The 24,181-nt window shown below is 42.0% G+C and overlaps 1 protein-coding gene across 4 annotated transcripts in view; it reads right to left on the bottom strand.

The window, feature by feature from the left end:
- Cdkal1 (CDK5 regulatory subunit associated protein 1-like 1) overlaps nucleotides 1-24,181 on the bottom strand; it is a 663,938-nt gene that overhangs the window by 573,713 nt on the left and 66,044 nt on the right. For all 4 annotated transcript variants that reach the window (NR_131896.1, XM_017315589.2, NM_144536.3 and 1 more), the window contains one exon: nucleotides 11,759-11,843. Coding sequence is in view for 2 of the 4 variants with exons in the window: in NM_144536.3 (NP_653119.1) it covers nucleotides 11,759-11,843 (85 nt within the window). In the remaining 2 variants the exon portion in view is untranslated. The remainder of the gene's footprint in view (nucleotides 1-11,758; nucleotides 11,844-24,181) is intronic.

Raw genomic sequence — 24,181 nt, forward strand, 5'->3', positions numbered from 1 at the left:
TGAGTGGCCAGAGAGGAAAGCACCTAAAACACTCAGGAAGGTGAGTTACAACACCCTTTGTGTTACAGCCAATGGTGCAACAAGCAACACTAAGTAGCAACCCTTCCAGGCAGGTGCTGCTGGTATATGCAGGACAATCAGGAAGCACAGGACTACAAGGTGAAGGAGCACGTGTGGTCTGGGTTTTATACTACTTACCATACCAATAAGTTACTTTACAAGAAAATTATAACAGCTCAAAATCCCGCCACTAACACTTCCTTACATTCAGGAAGTCTGGACCTTAAGTTGTAGTGAAGTTAAAAAGCAGAATCTCATTTAAATAGTGCCTTATTTTAATCTGACTGATGGTAAATATTAAAGAAAACAAAAAGGTTTCTTACTTCTTTGCAACTAGTACCGCCTCTTCCAGAAACTGCATGTTCAAATCATTTGGATTGTTTTAATAAGATGTTAACTTTAAGCAGCTCTTCAACATCATTTATCTTTCCTTAGAAATATATATGTCATTAATATATGGAAAAATAAAAGAATGAATAATTAACATTTCTTGAGGTAAGAATGTTCATGCATAAATGAAAGTAGTTGTGTACAGAATAATAGTAAATGTCATATATATACAAATATGTGCATATATGTACACAAATGATATGTATGAGTACGTATGTACATGTGTGACTGTGTGTGTACTGATTTTATTTCTCATTTTTGCTTTAATCACATATGAGCTTCTGTAAGCCATATAGAAATTTTGATCACCAAGTAGAAAAATCCCTTTGCTCTCTTAGCTGTGACACTGATTGCCAGATGTACAGGCCATTTTTTTGCAGGAGCTGCAAGGGCTTGTTCCACAGCACAGTCCTCTCCACACAAAGGATGCAAGTGCTGTGCATGTTGCAAATGTCTCACTCACATGACTGCAATCTCCCCTTAGAATCCACTTTAATTCTTGCATACAATGTGTTTGCCGTTCAGCTTCTAGTTACCGCTCTTACTAAGAAGGTCCTACGTGTTAGCATGTGGAGCCTTGGGGAGAAGCTGTATGAGCTGTTATACGCATGTCTCAGTCTGTACTTAGTACTCCGGCACTTGCTGTAACTGTTCACAGGCCCTTTCATTACGTCTGCCTGAGCACTTTCTACCTCCAACGACATGACTCATTATCAAGTCTTATTTCCATTCCTTTGTTCTACATTAGAGGATGTACTAACTGATGCAGAATTATGTGCGGCAGTAATCACAGGGGTCATGGCCTTCTCTTAAAGGTATACTTCAAAAAAAAAATGTATAAACTATTGAATGTCTGATGAACTTCAGAAGCACTGCCCAGGCCTACAGGACAGATAACACAGAAACCCACCCCACCACCATCCACATTTTAGGACTTTACCCTCTCCTCTATCATGCTGAGGACCACGATGGAGCCTCTACCAACCCAACCCAACAGGGCACTCACTTCACAGGACCCAGAGGTTTGGTGGCCTTCCTGACACCTGGCCTCCCTTAGTCACATAAACACTGGGACAATGAAGGGACTCCAAAACATCTCACTGCCCTTAAACATGCAGGATTCTAAAAGACCTGATTAGAATCCACACCATTCAAACTACCCACCGCTGATTACCAAGGTGGCATATTTCAAAATTTTCCTTACTTAATACTGAAATGATGACAAATGATGAAGCCCAGAAGAGAAAATTTTAAAGTTTCTAAGAATTTGCTCAATGCAATATCGACCATCTTTACTCTTGGGATTTGCTAATTAGTGTTTTAAATTTTTACTTGATGATCCTATGTTATTAAAGGCAGTAAAAATGAATATTATAAGAGTAACTTAGTTTCAGCTATGAATGACTAAAATACTATAAATATACTGACACAAATCATGATCTCATTTAAAGAAAAACAGGTCTTTTTCCTAACTATTACAAAATATTGACAGGCACTTCAAGAAAGCACTAAATTAAACTTTCTATCCCTCTTCACTTGACCCCTCTTACAGGCACGGTATCTCAGCCTGAACACACAGAGAGAGGCTGGCTGAACACACAGAGGCTGGCTGAACACACAGAGGCTGGCTGGGACAAAGGACACACTCGCTTTTGACTTCTAGAACAGCCAGTTAAAGAAGGCCTGGTCACCACTTCCATTTGGGTTTTTTCCCCCGAAACAATTTCTATGTGATTCCATCAGTATCTTTCTGAATGTAGTGGCCTTGAGAAGAGCATCCTAGAACAAGAAAACCCCAGCCATCCTAACATGAATACACTCAGTAGCTCACAGCCATGGACACAGAAGGCAAACTGTGAAGGTGGCAGTGAAACCAGAATTTACAACCTTAACTTCCCTCTGACACAATGCGAGGGCAGCAGACAGCAGCAAGCCTTCTCCCTGGAAAAGGTTTTCATTGCTTCTCCCTCACTCTCCATGCTGAAGTCAGACCTAGACGCTTACGTTTCATCTTCAGAACAGAAGCAGCATTGTTCTCAGCTGTCACTTGTTTTTACAATTGTGCAAGATACTGTTTTCTAACATTTAACTTAAAATTAATTTAACTCCCATATAACTGGTTCTCCCTATAGTATAAACTCCATTCCTGGCATCCATATTCTTTTCAAATTTCTAGTTTCTAAGCCATGGTTATGATGCTTGTATGAGACAGTGTAATCTCAGGAGTGACATACACACTCTCCTTACAGAATCCTTCACAGCCGTGGCCACTGTAGGTGTTAAGAGTACCAAATATGTACAAGTCCCAATTTTGTTTCAATGCATTGTACAACATCAGAGCCATGAACTTCTCCTGTGCATTTTACTATTACTTCACCAGAGACCACAAAGGATAAACAGAATGAGGGAACTTCCTCAAATGCCAATCAACTATGGTATTTCTTAGTCTGACTATAGGTAAGGGCAAAAAGGTCTGCTTGCAAACACTTTTAAAACCAACTCTAACATTCTGGGCCTGGTAAATAAGAGAGAGAGAAATGAAATGTGCACCTTACTGCAGCAGCATTTACACCTTGTAGGAGAGACATCAAGTCAGCCCCCAATAAACAGACTCTGTTCCTTTCTTACAGAGCTGTAAATCTGTTGAGAGCAACAATGGACTGCATCCAAAAGAAAGAAAATCACACTGCGTCTCCTGGCCTCTTTCACATGCAGGTGGTTCTCTCATTGAGGGTCCAGACAAGAGAGACAAATACTGGTATTGAGTAGAACTTTCTAGAAAGCACCTTTGAAAAAGAGGTACTTTCACCTGGCATAGTCCTCTTTTACTTCCTACTTTTGGGCAAACAGGTGTTGTAGCTGGGAAGCATAACTGTTTGACACCATAAGGAAAGAGCCACTGATAATACAAACACCTCAGCCTCTCAGATCCCACAACCGGTAAACCCAACTAACAACTTGGTAACTGTGGAGTTGGCACTATATCAGGAAACTAAATCCCCCTACCTTATTTAAGCCTCTATTTATTAGGTTTTATATGACATTTTCTGAAGTTAAGTGCAAAGTAATACAATCTAATAAGAAAGAGATACAGAAAAGGTTCTTAGAAAATCCACAGAGGAAGACATTTGTATGATGGAGGCAGAGGGCAGAGGGGATCAGGAAAATAAATGTCCAGAGAAGCAAATATACAAGTCAGTCCATTCATTTGTTCAAGGATCACCTTCCTCCACTGTATGAGCCACTGACACTGAGGGCTGAGGGGACACAGGCAAGAAGAATCTTATAACAGAGTTACCATAAGGGGAGGACACCCAACCAGCACTGGACTGTGCCTACCCCTTCTTTCTACTACTCATCATGAAGTTACAAAGGAAAATGAACTCTGAGGAGGATTCATATCATGGCTATTACCTCAAAATCCTAAAGTATTCACCAGCCAAAAGCTGGGCTACATATTGCCTGAAGATTGTATTTTTCCTCCACTGCCACTCTAACCAATTTTCCCAAACCTCAAAAAAGTCAGTGTACTATCTAGGCAACTAACTTCATTAGTGTGCTCCAAAGAATACCCAAAAGTATAAATATTCCATATTTGGATAGCATGTGCTAAGTGGAAATGTGGTTTGTTTGTTTGTTTGTTTTCTTTTTCTATCTATTATCAGCTATTAACAACTCTATGGAAAAATTAAGAAATATCAGGTTTGTCATACTTGCAGAATAAAATAGGGAGAAAGTCTTTTCTGGGCTGTTTATAAACACACAAGATTTAGGAGAATGTCATTCAAACCAAAACAACAGGAAATCACTCTCGCTCAAAGATCGGGCTTAGATCACGGTGAGTTCCTCTCCAATCCTGCTAAAGCAAGTTTCTGCATGCCTTCCGGAGCCTCCGCCTACAGAGCTGTTAGGCCAGCGGCCAACACATATATTTAATTATGTAAGTATTCAGTGCTGTCAGCCAGCTGCTGCCGCTCTTAATACACTGACCTCTTTCACTCCTCCTCTTGCAGAAACCGGCAAAAACAAAGCAACAGTTGATGCGGCAGTAATCATGAAATATGCAAAATACTATTCTCCAAAAAAGGTTTCAGATAACTACACAATTCAGCTTTGCATTTTTAAAGTGATTTGCTCCCTCTCAAGTGCTTTTCTGTTCCTTCTTTGCAAATGCAATAACTGATCTAACTGGAAGTTCCTTTTTGTTTCTATACCTTAAAAAAGTCAACCATGAATTCAAGTATATTTTCTACTTTCTTGTCACCAAATTTCTCACTGGAACACACACGAGGCAATTGCCTTCCATCATTCCATCCATGTCTGTTCTGTGCTTACAGGACAAGCAACGGAACACATGGCCTATATGCCCATCACTCTCAGTCCTCGTTTTCAAAAGAAAAAAAAAAAAGTAAGTTTCATTTGATGTCCCTAGAAAGTCCATTCTGCCAGTAGTACCCTCAATTCCAAAGTAGCTCCAAGGGCTGGGCAGGTAGCAAAGCCCCCAGAACAGCAGAGAGCAGACTAAACAGAACTGAGACACATAAATAAATGCAAACAAAACAAGTCCACACATGGGGGATGATAACCAGAGCTAACCGTGAACAACTCACCAGAAAAGTGGGACTTCATCAGCTCAGGTTAGCAGCACGTGTGCTACAGAGCTGAGGCACCTCACTGACAGTCTCTCTTTCCTCACAGAGCTGTGTCACCCCTCACTCTAGACCCTAAGGTACCAGGTTAACTTTCCCAAACAATTCCTTCCTGTCTTCTGTTGGCAGAGATCTGGTGGCTTTTTCTCACTCACAGAAACTATAAACAAGTTGATGTTCAAATGTAAGCCAGTGCTGTGGTGTTAATAGCAGACAACACGGGAGTGACAATAGCTTTGACTGGGACACTGACAGTGAGCTGAGAGACAGTGTCAGCAGGAGCATGAAAACTGAACTGAGGCAAATTAAACAAACATGCACACAGTGAGAAATAATCATGGTGTCTCAGACTCAGGCAAAAGACCATCGGTCCTTCCCTGTGACTCAAAATGACCCAGAAGTACAATCCAGAAAGTACCCTAGCTGGTTTAGTTGGGTAGAGAAAAAGGTCCTGACATTCACAGCCCAGAGCTACCAGCATGGCCAGGGGACTCCAAGGCACAAGGACTCATAATGTTGTCATAACATCCCTCAGGAAAGAAACTGGAGACCAACTGTGACCAAAAAAAAAAAAAGTAGGCTTTCACCTCTTCAGGACAAGAGAGGCAAGTTACTTCCTAGCCTCGACAAGGACCCACAGCAACCTTGTGGAACCATGCTCAAAGAACCTGTAAGTACCTTACTCTATAGGAGGAACAACAATATGAACTAACCAGTACCCCCAGAACTTCTTGAGACTAAACCACCAATCAGAGAAAACACACGGTGGGACTCATGTCTCTAGCTGCATATGTAGCAGAAGATGACCTAGTGGGCCATCATCAATGGGAGGAGAGGTCCTTGGTCTTGCAAAGATTCTATGCCCCAGTATAGGGGAATGCCAGGGCCAGGAAGAGGGAGTGGGTGGGTTGAGGAGTAGGGGGAGGGGGAAAGGTATAGGGGATTTTTGGAGAGGAAGCTAGAAAGGGGGATAGCATTTGAAATGTAAATGAAGAAAATATTTAATAAAAATTTTTAAAAACTCCCCCCCCCAAAAAAAAGATAAATCTAAGACAACAGTCTTAGAGTCAAAGACTCCATACAGAAGTTCTTCTTAGGCTGAGGCAATGGCTGGGAACCTGAATTCAATCCTTAGAACTGCTGTTTAAAAAGCTGTACATGGTAGTGTTTGCCTGTAACTGAACACTGGGGAGAGGGAGACTGAAGGACACCTGGGATCTCAAGGCCACACAGTCTACAAATCAGTAAGCTACAGGTTCCATTAGACACTCTGCCTCAAAACATAAGATGGAGAACAACTGTGTGAAATACCTAAGGTTAATCTCAGACATACAGCACACACACGGACACGGACCAGGACACGGACACGGACACGGACACGGACACGGGGGAGGGGATGAATTCACCTCAAGTTAATCGTTAACCTCCAAACTCAAAATCTACTAAACACCTAAATATTTGAATAAGTAATAAAAGAAATGTAATGTGCACCAATAGATGTTTGTTTGGAATCAAAAGATAGTTACCTGTGAAAGACTTGGGCTAGAAGGGAAATGATCTCCCGGGCCGTATTTTGATGTGTGCTACAAAGGCACCCGATTTGCCAAGCATGGTTAGCACATGGGTGGGAGGTGGGAGGACACACTGCAGGTCTTTGGATCTGAAGGAAAAGCTGGGGCTTTGGGATGGCGGTGAGGGACGCAGGTGGGGGAGTATGTGCAGACATCCTGTGTGCTTGCAAAATGTTACAGTCTGAAGGAAAGAGAGAATGACAGAAGGGAGGTGGGAGAGGTAGGCAAAGAACAAACAAAAGTATTTCATGTTGAGAAATTATGTCTTCTATCATGTAGCTGCAGGGTGAGAGACATGAAAGGGAATTTAAGGAGGCCAAACGATGAGGAAGAAAGCCAGCTCTGTTAACAGTGTAAAAGGTTACTATTATACTAAAGCAGAAGATGTTGGGGATAGAACAGATTCAATTCAAATGGCTTACAGCTGGCCCGGATAATTAGGGAGAGAATAGGACCATGCGGTTTGATGCTGTTTCGAGAAGAACACAACCCACCAGAGCAGGTAAATGCCAAGAGGCCTGGGCTAGAAAAGAAATGGGCTGAAGAGCAAGAAGGAATGGAAGAGGAACCAAAGAACCCTCCCGATGATGCCACCAGACAATACCACTAAACAGTGATGGCAAAGGTAACATGGAGAAAGAGTCTCCAGCACGGCAGGAAGCTGAGGCAGAGGATGGAAGGCTTAATTAAGGCCAGCGTGGGGCAGACAACGTGATACGTGCAAAGCTACACAGGCCAATACTCCCAACTAACGTCCCAAGAAAACCGGTGTGCCACAATGGCTGAAGCAACAAGACTGCTGCAGTGTAGGAGGGCTAAGGATTCACCACATCTGCAGCTTACACTGGAGACAACATAAAACTCAGACTCAAGCCAGGCACACAACTAGGTGAGGCAAAACACCTATGTTCAGGAAAACACAGAGCTAAAATCCAACTGTGGGCTGGGGAGAAGGCTCAGTGAGTGAAATGCCCACTGCTCACGCCTAACGACCCAGGTCTGGATCCCTAGAAGGCATGCAAAAGCCAAGCAAATGCAGAAGTGGCTGCACTCACACAACACTTTCTCCTTCCTTCCTACTCGTGTGTGTGTGTGTGTGTCCTTTTTCTTATCTACAAAAAATCAAATGAGGCCCAGTGTGGTTTTATTTTCTAATGCAAATGTTTTCATTTAAATTAAATGAAAATGAAAATTAACCATAGCAATTATAATTTTTTAAAAACCTAATAACTATTAGTGAATCTAGTTAACAATATCAGTTGAGTTTTTCACTTTCTTTTAAACAGGGTGATTAATTACTGAGAGGACAAGCTCTTGTCTATTCTTAACAGCTCAGCTTATTTTGTAAAGCATTTACTTCACGTGTTCTGGTTGAAATAGTACTCTTGTACCTCTGACAATTTATGAAGACAAATCCACATAAAACAAACAATAATTCCACTGTAGGACAGGAAGGAAAACCACTTTTTTCCCTCTGCTAAGAAGAGCATGGTATAAGGAACTGACTCCTGTAGAGAAAAGACATCACAGGAAGCAGGTAGCCTTCACTTCAGGCCCACCCTTCCCGGCCCGGCCTGGCTCTCTATTTTCAACTCTTCTCGCAAATCATTTTCCTTGGCTATCTAACCAGTCCTGTCAGCACTAGCATACGTTTTTCTGGGCAAGGCCGGTACAAAACTGGAATGACTCTAGTCTGTCTGCTACCGGTGTGGCCCTTTGGGTAATAATGTACAAGGTCAAACAGAGGTCATCAGTCCATGATCAAAGCATGCTGGCTGCTCTTCCTGTCTTTACATGGAACACACAAGATGTGTTTATTCTTATCAGCCTCTGCATGACCTCCTTAGGTGGCATGAGAAAGACCCCACACTTCGGGAAAGCACAAGTCAAAGGTTTGTCTGATTTGATACTCTCATTAAGAGCAATTTTTTTCAAACTTTTGATCTTTCGCATTTACTCAAGTCTCTCAAGTTAAAGCCCATATTGTTTAAACCACGCTGGAATAATGGATCAAACAGGAACCCATACTGACAGATGAGGAAACAGAGTGATCTGACAGGCAGCAGCATGAAACACAGGTCCCTTAGCAGTTTTTATGTGAACTACTTCAGCCAATAACAAGAGTTCAAAGTTCAAGGCCAGCCCAGAAAGTCAATTTCACTTCTATTTTTGTTTCTTAAAACTTCTATGATTTCATCAATCTGATCAATAATCTACCATTAAAACCTCAGGAAAAAAAAACAGCTGTCTTGTTTTACACACACACACACACACACACACACACACACACACACACACCCCTCTGCTGGATCTTAAAGGAGACTTGTATTAATCACATTAATAAACAGCCTCCTGTCACTCATCTGTGTCCCTGCTAACCTGTTCCAGTGAGGTGGATCTACCTAATGGTTCAAGAAACAAATGACGTGATGAGCAATGGGTAATGAAGGGCAAGCAGTTGCTAAAAACCTCAATACTCTGGAAAGGAACAAAGCAGACATGACAGGGCAGGGCGAAGCACTGGCACAGCATGCTCCAGGCCCCGAGGATAGAATGTTAGTACTATCCCCACACTAGAGGGGACTTATTTTTAAATATGGATAAAGCAAAGCAATTATTATGGATAAGGGGCCCAGGGGAGGAAAGGGGACCGTAATCTTCTAATAGAAAGAACTGGCCACCATAAATGGACAAGTAGCATAGCATCATATTCTCCTTGAATTTAATTGCTACATCGTCCTATTGAAAAGCATTACAGCAACACAAAACACATACAGGCATGAAGGATGAAGGAATGGATCCACAGAATGATAGCAGACAAATGTAGTTACATATTGTTGCATACATGGAATCATGTATTAATATATAAAAGTCACAAAATAGTCATCTTTACCTTTTCTTGTTAGGGGATAGCAAGAAGTAGGAGGGCATGTGTGTAAAGTCTCCACATATGTAAACAACACTTGTACCTGACATGTTCTCACTGGGAATTGTTTTTTAGATGTTACATGATTATATCTACTCTGGAAATAAATCAAGCGTTAGTTGAAGTGTTTTTTAGTAACAACTGGCTACAACAATCAAAAGTCTTTAAAGCCATTAAAAATATTTAATCATATTTAATATTACTTTTCATTTGTCCTTTAATGAAGCAGGGTGGTAGTATATTAAAGAAACCTGTGGCCAGGCAGTGGTGGGACACGCCTTTAATCCCAGCACTTGGGAGGCAGAGGCAGGCGGATTTCTGAGTTTGAGGCCAGCCTGGTCTACAGAGTGAGTTCCAGGACAGCCAGGGCTGCACAGAGAAACCCTGTCTCAAAACAAAAACAAAAATAAAAACAAAACAAAAAAAAAAAAACAAAAAGGAAACCCATGCTTACACTCCTAGCTTGTTGTATTGTAAGAGCAAACTTGTCTCCTGTGATTAGTGGTGCTGCGCCATGACTGAGGCTCAGTCACCAAAGAATACATACTCATGGCAAAACCCACGGAAAGAAGAAATGTGGGGAGGGTGCTTTCTTTCCTCTCTCCCTTTCATTCTTTCCTTGTGTTTTTGTTTGGGTCCAGGCTAGTTGTTGTGGTGGTGACGCTATGAGCTACACTCAGGACTCCAGACACACAGGCCTGACCACTGAGTGATATATGAAGCGCGCCTAACACTTAGATTAATCTGTAACCCCAGGGCCATAGTCTCCAGGCGGGAAGCTGGAGTAGCGGCAGTATAAAGTGTCTGTGTGTAATTGTCAACTGTCCTGTAGACAATGTTGGGACTATGACAGATTTCTCATTCTGAAAGGAAAGGGGAGAGAGAGAGAGAGAGAGAGAGAGAGAGAGAGATCATTTTGTGGCCATGGGCAGCTCCACGCCCTGCTGCAGCTTAGGGCTTCTCTCCTTTCAGAGCTCACCCCCCATCCCTACTCCATCCAGCCTTCCTACCCTGCTGTGACTCAGAATTTTTCTGTTCCTGCTCAGTTAAAGAGACCACCCTCAACCTGTGCCTGCACATATATGACATGCACGCACACATGCATACATATAAACTGAAAATAAATACTTAATAAATAAATAATAGAAGTAATGCTAAGGAAAGGTCTGGCTGGGAAAGCAAGGAAAAATAGGTAACAAGGACACCTGGGACTGATTAGACCTGAGTGTATTGAATGGCAACTGAGAGGCTGAACGCCTAGGAGGAAATAATTTATAGAATGAGGTTTCTAAGGAAGCGGGTGGTTAAGATTCAAAGTGTATGTGTAGAAAGCATCTTCCACAGTGAGGACTGACCCAAGCCAGGATTCATGCATCAGTTACCTACTAGAGTTCCCTGGCTCACACTGCACCACCTAGAAAAGGGCTAATGGGCGGGAAAGAGGGCTACGACAAGCAACTTTACCAGGCATGCCTGCCTCCTGAGAAGAGCACATATCTCCGGCCAGACAAATCACTTCACAAATGCTCAAATCATGTTATGAAACTCCACAGTAAGACATTGTTCATCAGCTAAATTGACATCAACAGCATCTTAGAATGATGCTAAGATAATTCTTAGATCTTAGAAGCTGAACTAGGTAGTATTTCAGTGGCTTCCTTAACCCAGTTGTGATGCTATTGTTTGAACTAATAGAATAGAGTATTTTTACTTTAAAAACTACTTAAAGTCTAACTTATACTCTTTGATCCATACTAAATGTTTAATAACATTAGGAGTCCTTCTGTAAAAGGCAAAAGATTCATGTGAGCTGAAGAGAAATCAGAGTCATATGAGAAATCTATAAAAGCTTATTTGGAGATGCAAAGAGGGCTGGCTCAGTGGATAAAGGTAATTACCACCAAGACTGACAACCTGAATCCAATGCCTAGGACCTCATAACAGAAGGACAGAACTGACTCCAGCAACTTGACCTCTGACCTCCATGTGCACACTGTGGCACATGCACACAAATAAATACATGGTTTTTGTTTTGGGGTTTTTTTTGTTTGTTTGTTTGTTTTCATTTTTGTTTTACATAAAGGCTTCTTGGCTAATATTGGCTGATACCAGTTTTTCCCTTGATTATGTCGAAGGGAAAGAATGGGGATTCCCTCACTTACTTGATTGAGTTTCTAAAGTGGTCTTCAGCTGGATTTTTCACAGTACAACTGTTCAGGAGCCACAGATCTGCATCTGATGCATTCTCTAGGAAAGAAAAGAATGAACACAAAAGAGAAAGATAAATATCACATTCAATGACATCAGCACTGTGCAAGTGCTTACCTAGGCGGCCGGGAATGCTGGGGACAGGGTAAGCAGGAACATCAGCGTGAGCACCACTGTAGCACAGCCAGCCAGGGCTCTGGTCAGATCCGGTTTGGAAACCTGCAGAAGTCTCCATAGCCAGATGGAGCCTCTGCTCTAACTGCTACATTTAAACCCACAGTATTTAAAAGTGTTCACTATTTTAGCAGTACTTCAATGAACTTCATGTGTCTGCATGTCTGTCTCTGTGTGTGTGTGTGTGTGTGTGTGTGTGTGTGTGTGTGTGTGTGTGTGTGTATGTGTGTGTGTGTGTACGTGTGTGTGTGTGTATGTGTGTGTGTACGTGTGTGTGTGTGTGTGTGTGTGTGTGTGTGTGTGTGTGTGTACGTGTGTGTGTATGTGACACTGTAGGTGACTCTGTGTGACCCTGACATTTTCCCAGGTTTCCTCTGGTATCAATATAAACAGTGGAACTGTTAAACCAAAGACTAAATCTTGAAATGTCCTTGCAGACTGTTAAAAGCCCTAGACAGGGTATATCATTACACACCCAAGAAGAGGACCAAGAGTGCTGTCCTAACCTTGCCCACTGGATGGGATGTCACCTTTGAACTCTTGACAATCTGGTGGAAAAGAGGGTCCCAGTGATAAGTCCGAATAAAGCCCTCTTATCATAACTTGAAAAGCTTTCCGTGCTGTTTTGGAGTTCTGCTCATTTTTTGTGCCTTTCGTTTGTCCTACTGGACTACCTAATCCTCATGGGTGCACTAAGGAAACATCTAGAACAGGCATCACAATAGTTTTCTCAGTTCACTTTTTTTTGGGGGGTGGTCAATTTTCATGACACTTTTCTATTTCTGAGGCATCACACTGGCCGAATTTTTCTCCTTTTCTTTTCCCCCAATTTGGCCTTAGAACTATGACTCACAATGAGCGCACTTCCCTCATCCATGACTGAAAAAAGCCACGCTGTTCCTACCAATAGGCACACGATTCTGCATTCTGACTTCTGATGTTAGGCATTTACACTGGTACACGTGGATGTTACTGAACTTGTAAAGTGAAAATAAGTGCTTGCATCTTTCTATCCAGTTGGAAAGCCATCTTAACCGTGATGCTATTTCACATAAGCAAAGCAGTCAGGGACACAAGCTCCCCCACTGCCATCCACGCTGAGGAAGCTCTCAGTGTGGCAAAGCAGGAGCAGCAACCAAACAGTTGCTCACTGGGACACTTGGAACACATTTAAAAATAACATATAGGAATTCAAGCATACACATAGATACATATATATATAATTTCCATTGATGATTAACAAGGTAAGCAGAACTAGAAAGCTTGTAAATCTATCATAGAAAGATGGCTTAAATAAATATATGACTAGTGGTTTGGATCTTAAATATTCCCCCAAAGGGCCACATGTTAAAGCGTGGACACTGGTACTCAGCACTGTCGGTGGGAGCAGAATAATTAAGAGGAAATAAATCACAGGATGGGATGATCTGGGTGTGAAGCCTGTGGAAGGCTGAACACTTGGTCCACACCAACGGGCACTATTTGGGAAGGTTATGCGACCTTAAAGACATGGGTCATAGGTGGAAGAAACGGGCAGCCGAGGGTCAAAACATGAGAGCTATAACTGATCCCTGCTTTCAGGCACAGTCTCTCTAGTCTCATCTGCTAGCTGATCCAAGGAGTCACTATGCCTTTCCCCAGGGATGGGCTGTACCCTCAGACACATTAGTGAAAATAAATCCTTTCTCTCGGAATGTGTTTCATATCAGATATTTGATCACACTTGAGGGCGTTACTAAGGCCACATTGCATACATGTTCTCTCTCTCTCTCTCTCTCTCTCTCTCTCTCTCTCTCTCTCTCTCTCTAACTTGCAGTCATGAGCTGAGTAGCATCCTCTACTCACCACAGGCCCAAATACAACGAAGCAAAGCATCCATGACCTGGAACCCTGACTCACAATAACCCTTCCCTCCTTGAAGCTGACTTTCTCCAGTGTGTCATCACAGTGCTGAGAAGCTGACTGCCCACGAACTGCAGCTAAAACACCATGGTTAAAAGGCAAAATAAATCCCCGGGGAATAACTTGTATTGATCTGTTATATAAAGTGAGACAGAGCAAGATATTGAAGAGTAAATCCAATTTGTATTTTAAATGCCAAAGAAAAAGGAGGAGAAGCTAAAGGCAAAAGAAAATTTCTAGACACGTGTATCCTAGGTGTTTAGCTCTGAGGTGAGATGAAAAAGTATTTGTCTTTCAATATACTATTCAAGTTGCAGCTTATCTGTTTGTTCAGGTGTGTGTGTGTGTGTGTGTGTGTGTGTGTGTGTGTGTGTGTAGCTGTGTTTCTGGGCATACATGTGACTGTCAGAGAACAGCTTGTAAGTCAGCTCTCTGCTACCATATGGGTTCCAGGAATCAACCTGAGGTCTCGGAGTTTAACAGTAACCTCCTCTACCTGCTAAGCCATCTCACCAGCCCTACGTGTAACTTTACGTTTTCTCTGGATTTAATTCAGCTGGCGTGAATGTTGGTTGTTTCTTTAATTTAATGTTTAGGAACAAAATAACGCTTAATTTATATCCCCCCATATTATTTGAGTTTTTAAGATTTTGTTTTTTGTGTATATTTATGTGTGTGGGGGGAGGTGTATATCTACATGAATACAAATGCACACAGAGTCCAAAAGACAATTTCAGGTCCTTCTGGGACTAAAGTTACAGATGGCTCCTGGCATGGTGCCGGAAGCCCACCTCAGGCCCACCTCAGGAGCAGTGTATGCTCTCAGCTGCTGAGGCATCGCTCTGACCCCTGATAGGACTTTTCTTTTAAAAGAAAAATAGTACATTTCTTTAACGTTTTTGTTTGTTGGCGGCGAGATCCTTGTGTCACCACGTACATGTGAAGATCAGAGAAACTCCTGGGGATGTCTCCAGGTCTTTCCTCCTATTACTTGTGTAATACTGTCCCAGAGATGATACTCACTTCACCAGGCTTTGGCAGGAAATGCCCTTACCCACCAAGCCATCTCGCAGGCCCTATTTGGCTTCTTTTTTTTTTTTTTTTTTTAGTAGTTCACCAAAACCATTTATTTTTAAGCCATGGTTAACCTTACAATCTTAATGAAGCAATCATAGGTCTTGTGACTTTGGAAATAGTGCTAACCCAGTCTCAACCTTTCACGGGCCTGGAGTACAGCTTGGTGTAGTGCTTGCATAACACATGTGAGGTCCTGGGTTCAATAAAAAGGACCCAATCTTCTCCTTAGAATATCTCCTGGCTTGTTTATATGATAACCATAAGTCAGGTACACTACAGATAGAAACTGGCCCCTGACCCTGAGCTACAGTACCAAGGCTTCCTATTTGGCTTCTATTACTTATTAAGTGTGTGCTCTGAGTGTGTGCAGGTCATGCAGAGGTCAGAGGAGAGCTCACAAGAATGGCTCTGGAGACGGCTTGGCACCAGGCCACCGAGCCTTCTCACTGGCAGTACCTGACTTAGAAGCGCATGGATTGCTTTCTTTTCTCTTGAGTCGTTGAACCTGTTTCCTCTCCTTTGATTCCTTCTTAACAGTACATAGAATCTCTCACTTCCTTTCACTTTAAGGTGGGCACATGATCTTGCTGTCATCCAGCAGGCAAACAAAGACCCGATACACACCGCCTGCTTATGGCTGGAGTCACTGAGCCAGGAAAAGGAGAGTCACCAATGAACCACCCACTCTGAGTATAAGGAAAGAGGATCAAATATTTGTTCGAATCAAAATGTGCTTAGTTTTTAAACTACTTCTTTACACACAGCAGAAATTGCTTTTAAGCCTATAGTAAGAAAACCCCAATGGGTAACAATGATCATCATTAAGAGTGCTGAATACACTGTTGGGCAGGAAGCCATGCATGCCACATGCACCTCTGTATGTAAGCCTCCCTGGTGAGGAACATTCAGCGTTATTCCCATTGTCAGAGAAGGAACCTCAAGCTTAGAAAAGAAAAGAAACTTTCTAAAAGTCACCAGTTAAGGGATGGGTGAGGATTAGAAGTCCAGACAAACTGACTCCAAAGCCTGAGAACTTGAGGCAATCAGCATGTCTCATTAGTGGTTCTCTACCTCTTGACCAAAAGTAATGCAGAGTGCATCTAAGGACAACGCCAAGTGGTGTGACTTGGCCTTGGAGCACTGCACTCAAAGTGTCTCTAGACTTCAGACACAGCTGTTCCTCCGTTTCCAGTATTTCTAAGATTTTGAATGGGCCAGCTTTGGTCTGTTCTCATCAAAGGTGGGCATGGAAGAAGGAACAAGAGACTTAATAGCAAATGAGAGTTGTTAGTCTGAAGCCCAGACACACCGGGCCGGTGTTCCTGCTCCCTGCATGGCACGATTCAGCACCAGGCAGAACAGCTCTTTCCTTGTACAACTGCTCCATGTGAAAGACAGCAGAGGAGCAGTGGGGAGCAGCAAGAAGCATATATTCACAGATGCAAATGGAGGGCAACCAGGCTGACGCAAGTACAAGTTCACAGAGTGAAGAGGAGAAAGTTTGATTGTTTTGGCCCCAAAAGCATTTTTTTGACAGTTCTTTACCACAAAACTCTGGAAGAAAAGTTAAGTCCAAAACAGTTTCAATGTCCATTAAGCTTACTCAGACCCAGGAAGTTTATTTATATAATACAAATCACTGAGAGCCTACTAAAAACTTTGAGAGTAAACTATGTATTAATAAGAGAATTTAAATGTACCTTAACTTCTGAAGATCAATAAAAGATAACTTAAAATGCTGATCATGAGCTAATCTTTCCTCTACAGGTCACCTATTATTCTTTTTTTGTGGCCGATATAATGGTATGGAACAACTATGCCATCAGCACGGAGTGACTACGCTTTCTAAGCCTGTTCTTGAAAAACGATGAAAATGACTCATTAGACAGTAGCCTCCCTTTAGCCAACTATGGAGATGACACTGGGAGGATGAGAAAAAAGGATCAGGAGAGAAGATGGAAAAGGACAGAACCCTGACGGGCTGAGAGAGCCCAGACTCCATGTCTAACTCTGAGCAGGAAGGGGCCCTTGGCTCCAGAGTGCTGGTCACTGTGGAGGGTCCCTGCACAAAGCAAGATGTGGGAGGTCCTGGGACAAGCATCTTCTCTGGCAGGTTACCCCCATAACAAACTGTTCTTTCAAAATACTCCTATCGAATGTTTCACAGAAACAATTTGAGGGAACTAAAAGTCAGCATGAACTCTATTTACTCAGAGAAGGAAAAAGAACTTCTTGTTTAAGTGATAAGTAAGAGCTGGCAAAACTCTGCCAATAACTACTGAAAACTCATTACATAAGTACCCTGGTTGTAATTAAAATGAGAACACAGAACAGCCATGTACACACTACAGAGATGGGCATTGCTAATACTGTTTCTCACTCCTAATAGCTATGTTGATTCTCACACATAATGATTCAGAACTCACTGCATCTGAAGAAACCCAAAGAGGACATCTGTGCCTGTGTTATGTCACCAAGGGCCAGTAGACCTGTGCCACCATCAGCCTCTGCATACAGCCACTGCTCACCCTTAGTTGCCTAGCAAGCTGTTCTCCTGGTCACAGTAGACCTTCAAACCCCATGCCTTAATATATTAAAGTCTAAAATACAATTTGACCTTTAAATTTATATATTCCTCATAAAATAGCTTTCTTCATATAGCCCAAAAGTGATAAAAACAAGGGGACTTCTCTTTAGCAAAAGACCTAAACAACCCAGAGACCATCACTCACTTGCAAATTGCCAAAAACATCTGGTTTCTGTCAGATTGTATACAGTCTCAAGTTGTTTATCACAAATCAGTAACTCAAGTCACCTGCTAAAAATGGTACATTTCCAGGACCAGAAACAACCCTGGGATACAGGGAAGGTTAATACAAGGGTCACTTTTAGATTTGATCTAGTAAGTTTACTTGGTCAAAACTATAACCAATTTGGTTATTCAAGGAGGTGGGGAGGGGATGCTATCCATATGGAATGGCAAAATAAGAAAGATTCAGATGAAATGAAAAAAGGAATATCATCAAAGATCTAATAAACAAAATGATACTGAATATGAAAAACAGGACTGAGAGATAGCCTAGTCAACAAAATGCTCACCATCCAACTATGCAGACCTAAATTCCATGCCCCACAATCCATGGACAAACCCAGGAATTGTGGTACACACCTTAATCTCAACATGAGAAAGACAAAACAACCATTACCCTGGAGCTCTATGGCCAACCACCTCAGCCTCTTTGGCAAGTCCCAAGCCAAAGAGACCCTGTCTCAAAAAAAGTAGAGGCAGCTAAGGAATAGCATTGGAGTTTGTCTTCACACTTCCACATGTACAAACGTATTCACACACACACACACACACACACACACACACACACACACACACTGGAGTGGGGATGGGATGAACAGAGGGAGGGAGGGAGGGATCGGGGAGGGAGAAGGAGAGTGAGTACAAAGTAGCTTAAGGCTACTTTATTTCTCAAGGTTCATCCCAGACCCACATTAGATAATCTTTAAATTACTCCTAGAAAGAAACAAACTGAGCAATATAGTTAATTGTTATTGACTTGTTAGTAAATTGAAATTCATCACTGAAATAAGCATATCAGGATGGCTAAAAGTACAAGCACATTTTATCAATGTGAAACAAAAGTAAACAGCCATTGTTTTAAAGGTAAAATATTGCATTATAATTCTACGTTACGTAGTTCATACCTATAATCAGAGCACTCAGGAGAGTGAGTTTGAGGCCAATCAGAGCAACAGAGTAAGTTCTAGGCTTGTCTTGGCTGCAGAGTGAGACACTGTCAAAAACTAACCAAAACTTACCAAAAATAAAACACACTACTTAGGAAAGGACAACGATTTAGAAGACTGTATGCATTTGTCACAATACCTAAAAACATCTTGCACTAAGAAGGTGGAGAGAAGAATTTGGACTAAGATTTTCTTTTAAAGGAAAAAATGACAAAGATGGCCGAAGCAGAGTATGTCCTATGGAATGCCTCTGAACGAATGCTAAGAAACCTAACTCCAGATGCACCCTTGGATTTCAACGCTATAGCTTTGGGGTGATTCTAATTCTACTTTGGAAGCTAGAGAGATGGCTCAGCACTTGCTACTCTTGCAGAGGACTGGAGTGTACTTCCTAACACCTACACCAGCAACTCACAATCGCCTGTAATTCCTGCTAGAGGACCCAACACTCTCAGGATGCCACGGGCTCCCATGAGAGTGCACAAACTCACATAGACAATGTCAAGCATTAGATTTCAATAATAAAACAGCAAATAATCTGATATAAGATTGAGTAAGAGATCTAAATAGATACTTGTCCAAAGATATAAAGAGAGCCATCAAGTATGTAAAAATGAAGCCCCATAGCATCAGGCATCAGAGAAAGGCAAATGAGAACCACAGGAGGACTGACTCACATCTACTGGGATGACTACATTTTCTAAAACTGTTTTAAAGATGTGTTGGTAAAGCCATGAAAACACTAGAACCTAGGGAACTCGCGGGTTGCAGATCAACTGGAAAAGGTTTAGCTGCTTTGCACAAATGGCCTGCTGGTTCCTTTAACCATTAAACACAATTAACTCCCAATCCACCAAGCCCTCTGTGCATCTGCCCTAGAGTAGAGATATAAACACATGCTCACACAGAACCTTGTACATCAACATTCGCAAACGCCTGATTCCTCAGAGCCAGAAAGGAGAGAAAATATAAATAGCCACCAACTGATGGATGGATAAATACAACCCAGAATATACAACCAAATATTACTAGCCATGAAAAATGAGGTGTGACAGATGAACAACACAGATGGACCCTGAAATGCTATGCTCAATGAAAGAAGTCAGTCAGGAAAGCCCACAAACCATAACCAAGTGTCCAGATGAGACACAAACACAGAACAGAAAATAAACTGCTGAGTGCCTAGAGCTGGGGAGGTAGAGAGCAGGAGACACCATGAGGACTGCAGTTTATTGCTGTGTTAATGGAAGTGATTTTAGACTGACAGTTGCAACTGAGCATGGTAATTCATGCCTGAAATTACAGTACTCAGGAGGCTGAGGCAGATCTGCCGCCAGTTCTTGGGTAACCTGGGCTACATAGTGAATTACAGGATAGCCCGGGCTGCAGAACTGAGACCATGTTCTAAAAACAGATAATGGTCATGGGGCCACCAGAATCAGAAAGGCAACTAGAGAATCAATCTCAGGAGATGCTGAGGCCAGCTCTGATGGACAATTAGGTATCTCTTCCAGGGTCTCATCTTGTTCTAACAGGAACAAAGAACAAAGCCTTCCTTCCACTAAGATACATGTATCAATTACAATGAACTCATACTTAGTAAAGGAACACACACACAAAATCCTGTTTGGTGGACTTAAGGGATGCATGTAAAGTTGATACATGTATATACTTAGAGAAAAAGGTAAAAGGAGACTGCTTTCACAATAGAGTAGCAGGAATCCCACCTAAATGCAAGGGTACCCGCATTTGTATAAACAGAACTCAAGCTCTAGAGATCAGCTCTTCCCCGATTCTGAGGATCTGGCCATAAGTCTGGGCCTGAGGTGTACATCTAGAGGTTTTTACAAATCTCTAGACATTCATTCTGTATAATCTGACTCACTCAAAGACCCACTATGGGACCCAGCAAGCAGAGGTTCTAATTATGCCTTAAGGGGGGCTATTTCAATACTTGAAAGGTAATAAAATATTGTGGCGAAGTGTGCTGTTAATTGTGGGACAACTGAGACGCAAATGGAAAAGGTATTTGGAAAAAAGTAAAAGGATGTGGTAACTAACTAGATGTGCTCTATGACAAAAGGAAGAGCTGAAGGTTTCTAGACTGTAAGGCTAATAAAAGGGGCAACTCCAAAAAGGAACAGACTGCAGGGTCACCACTAGCCCTGCTCACTTCAAGCTCCCTGCCCTGTGACAGAAGAAAGCAGGACTATGCTACAAGCAACCAAAGACATATGGAAGACAGCACAAAAAGTTGATACTGATGTCACCCAAGATGACAAACAGCAAAACCTAGACTGGAAAGGACTGTTGTATTCATGGGGTAAAAATCATTGAGAAGGTAGAAATACATACCAGATGAATTATGGTGAGCAGGACTTCAGGAGGGTTTGCTTTAGTGAGTAATGGTGACAGGACAATGGGCTTTGAGGGACAGGAACGCAAAACCTATTCTGGCCTCTTCTCTGCACTCTGAGTCAAAGGGATTTGCCTACAGACCACAAGTGCAATTAAAATGCTTAACATGATACCTAAAACTCTCTCCATCCATCTTCATCATAGTTCAGGAAATTCTAGTCCTAAAGCATGCAGGGCAGAGACGTGCTATTGCATAGGACATAGTCCACTGTGCAATAAATCCAAAGGAATTCACCACCCAACCAAAGTGAGATCAACAAACAGAAATAAATACACTGATAACAAGTCAAATTGAAGGGGAAATGCAAAAACATGCACAATAACATTTCTTCAAAGAAAATGAAACACAAATGTATTTCTGTAATAAAATATCCCAAGGAGTATAAAACAAACAAACAAACAAATCCTATCAAGTCTTAATAAGGCTCCTGGTGAGGAGGGGTAAATTTCTCCCAAAATCCATATGAGGAAGTCTAAAAAGTAGTTAACACAAGGAGAGGCAACAACTCTGCCCGCTTTAAAGATTTATATCTGTGGTGATGCAGACCTTGTAGTCAAGTGTGGCTGCAGCGGAGCCTCCCAAGAGCAAGCACAAGAACAGCTGGCCAGCACTCACACCCTGCACCACAGGAACTATTTGAGACTCTAGTTCTCCGACTCTAAGTAAGAGTTATCACAGTTTTAGAAACTCCACTTTGCTGATATTCTGAAAGCACAGCTCTAGCCAGTCCTGATGGATAAACTATATATTGTGGACTGAGACAAGGCTAGGAGTTGTGGGTGAGAATGTATATCATCTCCCTTGGAGTACTAGAGACTGTATTTCCTGTAAAGTATATTTATATGGGATGATGACACAGAAATTAGACTGGTTAGCCACCCATCAGATAGATTATGCAGATATTGTTGGTCACAAACCGAGACTCTGATTCAAGGTCCTCCTTCTCCATCTCCAACTGCACCTGGAAAGGCTAACTCAATACTTCCAAGGTACTCTTCCCAGCCAGAATGGCCGTGAGAGTTTTGAGCAACAAATCTGGGGGAAGTCCACAGTACTGCATAGCTTCCAGAAAGGCTGTAGCCTCCTGCTGTAAGGAGGAGCTGGTACGGTGTCCTTCAAATTCATTAAGCATATAGAAAACTTTGAGACAGAACCCTGCTGTGCCTATGCTGTTCTCTGGTGCAAGTTTTGACAAAGAATGCAACTCACTTGCTGTCAAAGATTCAACCACAAAGTAAAAAATTAAAAAATAAAAAAACTAAGATTTTCTCAGTTTTTTAGTGCCCAAATTAGTAAAAGAAGTAAAATAAGTTTTTTTTTAAATTAGAAAATCAAGAGTACAAATATAACACACAGAACAAAATACTTCAGAAAGTTTTCCCAGCTCCTTATCAAAAAGCAACCTAACTCCTACATTCCATTGACTCTCACAAACAAACTTTAAACTTCAAGTACAAGAAAGAATCATCTTTACAAGCAAACAGAGTTGGAAAACGACTCCTACAACTCTGCTCAGGTAAACACGAGGGCAGGGTGGGAATCGGGCACAGAGAACACTAAGCCATGTGTCTGGTACAGGGCGGTTGCCATCCACCCTCCTGCACATTCCGTATGCTTCCAAGATATCTTCTGATGGTTTAGGAGTCTTTTCTATGACAACTCTGCTTTCAAGCTCTTGGTATTCTGATAAATATTCTTTTCAAAGAAACCTCAAGTTATCTTTCAATGGCAGGACATGTCCATCATATAATCTGGACTCTTAGGAGTGTACTTGTGTACATGGCTAAGGCTGAAGGAAGTGTATCCAGGACAAAATCTCAAGGATAAACCATTAGGGCTGGAGACTCAGTGATTAAGAGCACTTGCTGGTAATTACAGAAGATCCAATGCCATATTCTGGCCCCTGGAAGCACAAGGCTATACATGATACATATACAAAACATATACATAGGAAAATTTTCTTTAAAATTGAGCAGGGTGTGTTGGCACACGCCTTTAATCCCAGCACTCAGAAGGTAGAGGCAGCCAGATCTCTGAGTTTGAAGCCAGCCTGGTCTACAGAGTAAGTTCTAGGATAGCCAGGGCTACACAGAGAATGCCTGTCTTAAAAAAGAAGAGAAGGGCAGGGGAGGGGAGGGCAGGGGAGGGCAGGAGAGGAGAGAGGAGGAAAAGGAGGAAAGGAGGAAGAAAGGAGGAAGAGGAATAAAAGAGGAAGAGGAGGAAGAGAAGGAGAGGAAAATTTTTTAATCTTTTAAAATAAAATAAAACCATTTTCTTTTTTAAAGATTTATTTTTATGTAGGTGTATGTGTCTGCATGAGTGTATGTCACATGCATACATACATGTGCAGGCCCTAGAGGGTATCAAATCCCATGGAGGAAGCAGGTGCTAGGAATCAAACGCGGATCCTCTAAAAGAGCATCAAGTGTTCCTAACTGATGGCCCATCCCTCCACAAAGAACAGAACCATTTCATCTTTCCATCTAAGTGCCAGAGAATGAGTTAAGTGTCCTTCAAAGTCCTGGATTTAGAAGTAGAAAGCCATTTTGCCTTCTAACATGAAAAGTTACTTGTAAATGAAACAGAGAAAGGATCTCTCTGACATTTAATCTTCTTGTCACCTTGACTGGATTTAGAATCAGCATGGGAGCTTGCATGTCTAAGAGGGCATTTTCAGAAGGGTTTAACTGAGGAGACTGTGGGTGGCAACATCCCATAGGTTGGGGTCTGAATCTTAACTCCCTAACAGAAAGCCAGCCAAGCAGCAGCACTCACTCTGCTCCTAGCTCCGGACACATGGACTAGCTACCTCCCTCCTGCCACCGCGTCCTCTCCTACACATGGACTGTTTCCTCTCTAACTGTGAGCCACTTGAGTGAATCAAGATATTTCTCCCTCCCTTAAGCTGCTTAAGCAATCCATATTTTCTTTCTCACAGAAACAATTAAGTGACACGGTGTCCTAATTCTACCACTTAGAAGGCAATGAAGCTAGATTCGACAGACATAAGCCAAAACCTGAATAAGATTCAGGAGATGCAGGAAATAAA

Source organism: Mus musculus, chromosome 13, assembly GCF_000001635.26.
Source record: "Mus musculus strain C57BL/6J chromosome 13, GRCm38.p6 C57BL/6J".
Classification (NCBI taxonomy): Eukaryota; Metazoa; Chordata; class Mammalia; order Rodentia; family Muridae; genus Mus; species Mus musculus.